The sequence below is a fragment of the Hylaeus anthracinus genome, unplaced genomic scaffold (assembly GCF_026225885.1).
Source record: "Hylaeus anthracinus isolate JK02 unplaced genomic scaffold, UHH_iyHylAnth1.0_haploid 3, whole genome shotgun sequence".
Classification (NCBI taxonomy): domain Eukaryota; kingdom Metazoa; phylum Arthropoda; class Insecta; order Hymenoptera; family Colletidae; genus Hylaeus; species Hylaeus anthracinus.
The window spans coordinates 879,326-887,399 of record NW_026535284.1 but is presented as its reverse complement, the minus strand read 5'-3'; the positions used below and the strand labels follow the sequence as shown (position 1 = coordinate 887,399).

The 8,074-nt window shown below is 38.0% G+C and overlaps 1 protein-coding gene across 2 annotated transcripts; it reads right to left on the bottom strand.

Moving 5' to 3' along the window:
* Window positions 1-527: 527 nt before the first annotated feature.
* On the bottom strand, window positions 528-6,608 carry LOC128894219 (cyclin-dependent kinase 11B). 2 transcript variants are annotated; one of them, XM_054155818.1, is made up of 8 exons: window positions 6,155-6,608; window positions 5,473-5,836; window positions 4,111-4,791; window positions 2,583-2,899; window positions 2,094-2,420; window positions 1,445-1,709; window positions 1,134-1,364; window positions 528-978 (listed from the first exon to the last, which is right to left on the bottom strand). In XM_054155818.1, exons 1-8 carry the CDS (start codon window positions 6,162-6,164, stop codon window positions 684-686), a joined length of 2,490 nt encoding a protein of 829 aa, XP_054011793.1. In that variant the 5' UTR covers window positions 6,165-6,608; the 3' UTR covers window positions 528-683. The 2 variants fall into 2 exon arrangements, with proteins under 2 accessions (XP_054011793.1, XP_054011792.1); XM_054155817.1 differs by having other exon boundaries at window positions 529-978; window positions 5,473-5,844; window positions 6,155-6,607.
* Window positions 6,609-8,074: the final 1,466 nt, after the last annotated feature.

The window sequence follows — 8,074 nt, the reverse complement described above, 5'->3', positions numbered from 1 at the left end:
GCGCGCGTATACCGTTCGAGCGGCCACGGTAGCGAAGGCTACGCGCTAGGCGGCCGCGTCAATGTCCTTCGATGCACGTCGAGTCACTTGTTCGCGTACAAGCGCGGCCGCCAGCGCGTAGCCTTCGCTACCGTGGCCGCTCGAACGGTATACGCGCGCTCTGATTGGTCGGGGTTTTCTCTTAATATCTTCTTAACGAAGCCCCATCCGACATTTTTGCAAAGGAAATTGTTGTTCAGAATCGTCTCAGCTACCCCCCATTTCCGGCTCCTCCCCGACTTTTGGGACACCCTGTATACATGTATGTGCAGTTCTGACAATATATGTAATATATTGTCATCCCCTCATCTATTTCATTCTCCAATTCACATGTCAGCTAAAGTCCTCCTCTTATTTGTATAATACAGTATTGGTATCGATTAAGTGTTCATTACGTACATAATGTTATCGAAACATGTGTACCTGTTTCACTTGACTATCAATAATGTTTACACTCCATCGGTCTTACCACTAAACAAGCTTTTTTAAATTAAATTTATGACATCCTTTAATTGTGTGTTCCATGTTCGTATATTGTTACAATCGAAATGCAAAACATCCAAGTATTTCAAGATTTATGTACAAAGTTTATTTCTTGTAGAAAAAACATAAAGTCACTTTTAGTTAGATTTATTTGCAGAAGTTCAAAACTTTAAATGAAAACCACCGCCGACGGGCGGCTGTCTTCCACCTTCTGTGAGTCCCATGTGAAAGCCAGAATTACTTAAATCGGCATCGTCGCCATCTCCTAATTGTTTGTACTCTTTGCCACCACTTGGCGGTTTGGGAGAAGCGTTTGCTGTTCTAACCCCGAGTTCCGACTTGGCCGGCCACGTGGGAAACATCTGAGGATCGATTGGTAAGGGTGCTTCTGTGAAGTAACCATGCTTTAAGGCGTCTTCCGACGTTATTCGTTGCGATGGATCGTACGTGAGAAACCTGGAAAATAATATATTTCTTTTTTAAAAACCATTAGGACCAAGTGGAATTGTTGAAAGATCAATTATCTTAAGTTAAAAAATCAATTTATTACGCAAATGTTTGAAATTTAATATTTAGTTTGAAATAAATGTCATTGAACGAAAGAAATATACTTGTTTAACAGCTCGATCCCCAAATCCGACAAAGATAAGCTGAAGCGCTGCCTCAAATTGTTTACTGGATAATGAGCGAATGGAATTTTCTGCACCATTGGTAATTTACTATATCCTGGCCATATCCGATCATTTGGAGTACCTAGTTCCTTGAATATCCTATTCAATTGATCAATCTCCGATTTACCTGGAAACAGTGCCTCCATTCTTAGTAATTCCGCAAAAATGCATCTAAAAAATAATAGTACTTCGTTGACCAACGTTGATGTGGAGAAATAAGATATCATTGATTTCTTTAAATTTTTACTTACCCTACAGACCACATATCAACAGGAGTACTGTACTCTTTCCCGCTCAGTAGCAATTCAGGAGCTCTGTACCAAAGCGTTACAACAATCGGAGTATACTGTCTCAGAGGAGAACCGTATTCTCGCGCTAAACCAAAATCACCAACCTTTAAGATGCCCCGATGACTTAGCAACAAATTCGATGTTTTCAAATCACGATGGAGTATCCAATTGTCGTGTAAATGAGCGACAGCCCGCAACAATTGTTGTATAAGGCACTTCACCTCCCCTGGAAAAAAGAGTATATACTTCCATTATTCCATTTAACGACCAAACACATACCGATATTAATAAAATAATTGATTAAAGCTAAGGACAAGCGTATAAAACATTAACGTTGTGCACTATAATTGTTTTCTTATACTTTTTGAATAAAATTGTGTTCCACTAATTTGTTTTATTAATCGTATATGACTATGCAGTATCGCGTTAAAAGTTTCACGAAAAAACAGTTTAGTCATGCTAGAGTTGTCCTCGCAATGTAAAGGATTCATTACATAATTATAATATATGTTCATCGAATAATAAATTATTTTAGCAAAAAAGTAAATTTTTGCTTATACTAATAGTATCAATTCGGTATCATTCTCATTGTTATCCAGCAAACGTTTACCTGGTATGAAAACTTGTTTCTTTTGCTTCATCGTTTCCATCAATGATTTCAGATCATGCTCCACGTAATCCATTACAATAAATATTTTATCCATATTGCTACCGACGACTATTTCACGGACAGTAACAATGTTCGGATGTTGTGCCTTCAACAAAGTATTTATTTCTCGCAGACTGGTGATTGGGAATCCTTCCTTCTCTTTCTCCATCTTCAATCGCTTCAAGGCAACAATTTCGTCAGTGCGTTTGTCACGCGCTCTATATACCACGCCATATGTACCTTCTTCGATGCGATTTAGACACTGAAACTCCTCAACGCTTCTACAGCCTACGACAAAATGAAATATCGTGGGAGTTAGTTTCCAAAAAGGTGATGTAAATAATTGTTGTTCTATCGCTCCTTTAGTCTATTGTTATAATTCTAATTCTACTCTGCAATAGAGAAACGAAAATTACTGATCGTTATCTAATCTAAAACTTTTTGTTTTACCTTGAATCGCTGGTAGATATGGCGGTAGTTCAGGAACTTCCTCTTTCTTTTCCTCTTCTTCTACAACTTTGTTTGCGCCATTTGAATCGACATGTCCAGGTGAATCCCCGTCGGAGTGATCGGACTTAGCTAATCGATCGACGGATAAAGGACTAGGATTATTATAGTCAGAACCATCGTTAGAATCAGCATTTGAACCTTTGTTCGAATCATTGGATTCATCATCATCCTCGGTGCTGGATTCAGACGAATCGGATGAATGTCTGTCAGAAGATCTTTCACGTATACTTCTTTGACCATCAGACGAATGCCGAGATCTACATATATACAAAAATCAGACTGGTTACCAACTCCACAAACAACATACTTATTTCTAACGAGCAACATAAAGTAGTATCCATTACTTTTCCTAGCACATTTCTTTTTCGGCTGCATTTACATATACAGTGGCTGTAGAAAGTATTCGTACATCGATCAATTTCCAAAAAAAAACTATGTAAAATTGTAATTTATTAACTTATCTTTTACAAATAATGACATTCTACATATTCTCGGAAATCTGTAGAATAGATAGAGTACAAAAAAAAAAATTAAATTAATCAATAGAAATATTGAAGCAATGAATTTTTGCACAACTGTTTCAGTTTTAAAACTTCGTTTAAAAAAAAAGAAATTTACATTAATTTACACGTATATAATACTTCCTTCGTGGGATTTCCTTTTGATTTTATAATTATTGCAACTCTTCTAAGCGTTAAATTAACTAAATTATTAGTTATTCGAAGTGGGATCTTCTTCAATTCCTCTATTAGAGCCATTTTTAAAAGTATTTTCCTGGAAATTTGATATTTTCTAATTCTGATGGAGCAATAAACTAATGTGTTTACGTTAGAAACTCTACTGTAAATGGTTCGTCATAAATAGACTGCGGATCTGTATGCATTTATAGGAAATTTGAACGTGCAAGAAATTACAAAATGGAAACAATATGCAAGCATATAATAAAGATTGAAAGTAACGTTCGTGTTATAATATTTGCAGAATAAAATAAATTCCTATTTAGGTTCAATTTTTGTAGGCACGTTCGCGAAGATTTTATTTTGCATAAAGATTTGGTCTAGTCATAAGAATCGTACAAATACTTATTGCTTCTATATTTTTACTCACCTTTCGCATTTTTTTTGTTAATTTCACAAATTATTTTAACTAGTAAATGTTGTTTGGACTACATCTATCTTAGAGACTTTCGAAAATATGTAAAATATCATTGATTATAAAAGAAGAAGTTAAGAAACTACAATTTCACGCAAAAGTTTTTTAGGAAATTGATCCGTGTACTAATACATTCTACACCCACTGTATCAAGTATAACAACTTCATATAAACTGAGTAAGATATAAATAAAGTGTTCAAGTACACAAGCGCTTTTTAAAGACGTGAAAATCGACATAGAATACATTATGTGTTTATTGAAAGTTCTTTGAAATTGGCAATGACTTTCTAAAATTAACATACTATAAAAACTTACTCTACGGATTTAGAACGAACTTCGTCCGAATGAATAGGACTCGGACTTTCATCCGACAGTTCTACAACCGATGGATCTTGATTGTTTTCAGGACTAAGGGGTCGTTTCTCTCCTCTCTTCATTCGACGTGCTTCCAGCTCCAATCTAGAGACTTCTTTTCTCCTGGCCATTTCTCTATCAGCTTCTAATAACCTTTCTTTCCTAAGCTCCTGCTCAGTCATTTCCTTCGGGTCCTTTGGTTGGATTTGTATCTCATTGATCTCCATTTCGTCAGGATCCTCCGTAACAAGCTCCATTGCTTCACGTAGTTGTTTTTCTCTGTGCTCTTTTTCTCTTTCTGCTTTTTCTCTGTCCCTGTCACGAAGCCGATCGTGCTTATGGGATCGTTTGTGACGCTTCTCGCTTCTCACCGGCCGTTCTATAAGCTCTGTTTCAGAATATTGTTCTTCTATCACTCGTATGTGTCTATGTTCTTCCATACGAATATCGCGACGCTCCCTTATGTCATCCACAATAGCACGAAGCTCACGACGCTCCCGTATATCCTCCATTCTTTCTCTGCGCTCGCGTGACTCGCGTAACTCGCGTGGATCTTCTAGACGGATTTCTCGGCGAGTATCTGCTTTATAATCTCGAATATCCCGCGAATCCTCCCGTCTCTCTCTTCGTTTATCCAGCAACCTATAAATAATATAATTCAATGATAATTCAATTTCTCATTATTGTTAAGAGATGTGTATAGATTTAACTGTAATTATCATTTGTAACAAAAATTATACACTAAATGTATCGTAGAGAAGAAGAGAAATCAATACTGACAGAAAGTGGTAATCGTATTTGCTCAGACGCTCTAATACTCAAAATACTTACTTAATACTTTACACGATTCATGTTGAGCATTTTTGTCTATCCATTACTGTCTGAGAAATTTGACTAAATATTACAGGGTTTTACAATTTGACCACAAATATCAGTAGATAAAAAAATTATGTGTCTCGTATATTTTTTAATTTATGTGCCTAGTACCATAAAAATCAAAGTATATTAATAAGGCAATGGTTCTTGTAAATGAAAATTAGTTGACGATATCCACATTTCCTGATAGTGCTACAATTTTCTTATCTCAAGACTTATCTTTTAATTTATCTATATCTTTAGTTTATCTTTACTTTATCAGAGATAAGAAATAATGAATAACAAATAACAGAGAAACCAAATAGAAATCACAAACTAAATGAAACAATTAAATTATGAAAATATTCAGTCTATTATTTGAATATTTAATATTATCGAATAATTATAATATTATGGAATAATTAACCATGTAAATCGTGAACTTATTGTATATAGCATTTTTTGTACCTTTCTCTTAAATCCTCCAAAACACGATCACCCGTGGTTCTCTCTTTTCTATTGTGCCTAGATTCCTTGTCCCTATGACTTTCTATCCTTTCTAGCCTATCCATTCTGTCTCTGTCCCTTTTGGAACCATCCGAACGGTCTGATCTCTCTAACAGATCAACGCCATGCCTACGGTGCCTGTGTTTGTCCCTGTGTCTATCTTCTCCGCGATCATGATGCCGAGACTTTCGTTCTTTCTCTTCCCTGCGGTCTCTCCTATCGCTGTGTTTGTCCCTCCTTCTAGACGAGTTAGACTTGTGATGTCGAACAATAGCCTGCGGTGGTTTTATATCCAAAGAATCTGCAGTATCACCACCATCCTCCTCTGAAAAGCTTTAAGTATACTTTTCTCAAAACAACTAATACTTAAACACACAATCACATTGAACTCGATAAACAAAAATAGTTCTCAATTTAATTAATACTAAAAAAGACATTCTACGCGAATAATTGTCTAATAAAAAGAATTTCATAACAGGATGACAGATAAATTTACAAAAAATGCAAGATCGAATCGTAAACTCGTTAATGGAAAGTTCTAAATTCAAAGCTGAATATGTATTGGATAAAAAAAAAGGCAATTAGCTATTTAGTTCGAAGGTTAGGTTTGCAAATTAAAATCACGCATCGTATTATTCGTTACCTAAAATCATCCATATCCTTCGATGGGCTTTTCTTTATTTCTCCATCTTCACTTTGATTATCAATATCCATGTCAAGTCTGTTCTCTGACATATTACGAATAAATATATTCACTTTCGATCAACAGTTCTCCGCGCATAATTACCAACGAACGGAAAAGAAAACACAAACATTCGCTATAACCGCGAAAATAATCCACACGTTTCGTAAGTAAAACGTGCTCGAATAAATAAAATTGAAAAAGAATATAATAAATTCTTTTTAATATTCGTTTAATTCACATTCGTACATACATATGTATTTCGATCACTGATCCACGAGGAAACAAACAAGAAGCACTGGGGTCCTTGGCTGACACATTATTGCATCACGTATTACTTTCTACAGATTCTCTTGAATTCTCTCTTCATCCACTGACGCCCAATCACCCACCCCAGAAGTCAGCAGAAGAACACAGTTGAACATGGCATACACAGATAGAGAATATTCTTGAATTTTTGACTATGGGTGCGTTCAGTTGCTAACTTCAGGGCTGACGCCACATCTAGTGGCAACATGTATACCCACCTTCGACCATATATACTTGTCCCAAAAATGTTGTAACACCTTGAAATGGGTGGTTTGGGAGGTGATTTGAAACAACTTTTTCCTTAGCGAAAATGTTTTCCGAGGCTTCGTTAAGGAGATATTAACGGAAAACCCCGACCAATCAAAGCGCGCGTATACCGTTGGAGGAGCCGCAGTAGCGTATGAGCGCGGCCGCCTAGCGCGTAACCTACGCTCAACCGGCATACTCGCATTCTGATTGGTCAAGATTTTCCGTTATCACGTTGACTGCCAGATAAATATTCTTGAAAATTTCTGCTACAATTAAATACTATTTAGAATATTGGAGGCAACATAATCAAACGTTTATCGTGGTATTTATTTTTGTAACTTCATCAAAATTCATGAATTTTATTCAAATTCATTTCTTTTCATGCTTGACTTTCAAAATTAATTTTTTTACTTCTTCAGTGAAAAGCACTGTCACCCATATATGGGTGACGTGGCGATCAACGTGTTAATGTCTCCTCAACTAAGCCTCGGACAACATTTTCGCTAAGGAAAAAGTTGTTTCAAATCACCCTCCGAACCCATCCATTTCAAGGTGTTACAACATTTTTGGGACACTCTGTATGCAGTCCCGGCGCAACGCAGGTTCAGCGCGTTCGCCGGAACTCGGCCCCGTATTTTGGGGGGCCCTGCGGTCTATGAAACTGTTGATTAACTTTTTACGGAATGATGATACCATTAACAGATGCAAGACATTTTTTTATTAGCGATGATTTAGTTTAAGGGTGCGCAGTAGCCAGAGCCAAACTTCGAGTTGACTTCAGCGACAGTTGCGGAAAAAGCAGGAAACTCCGGGACAAGGACAGAGAGGGCGATACAAAAATTGCAGGAGAGACGAGGACAGGACGATTAGGCTAGCTTGCTGGAAGGGACCGACGGGGTGGGGGGTACGAAGAGGAAGGCAGGTACCCCACCCACCGACAGCTCTACCACCACCGGGATAGTGGTTAGAAAAAAGAGGGCGCTTTCCGGGGAGGGGTGGACATCGGTCAACCCCCGGAAAGAAAACAAGAAGAGAAACAAGAAGAAGGCCAGGGAGGAGGTGGAGCAAGCCCCCGTGCCCCCACCCGTGCAAAATGCATGGGTCGCACGGGCTACGGACAGGGCTGCCAGGGTGCGCCTCGGTGATGCCCCTGCTCCTACACCTAGTGGTGCCAATCAAGAGGGGGGCACAGTCCCCCCCCCTCCCCGGCCCAAAGCAAACCCACAGAGGGAGGATAAGGGCCCGAAAGGAGGGAAATCCAAGGGGCCCAATCCTGGCAGTACGAAGGCTCGAAATAGAAAACGGGCCGAGGCGGTCATCATC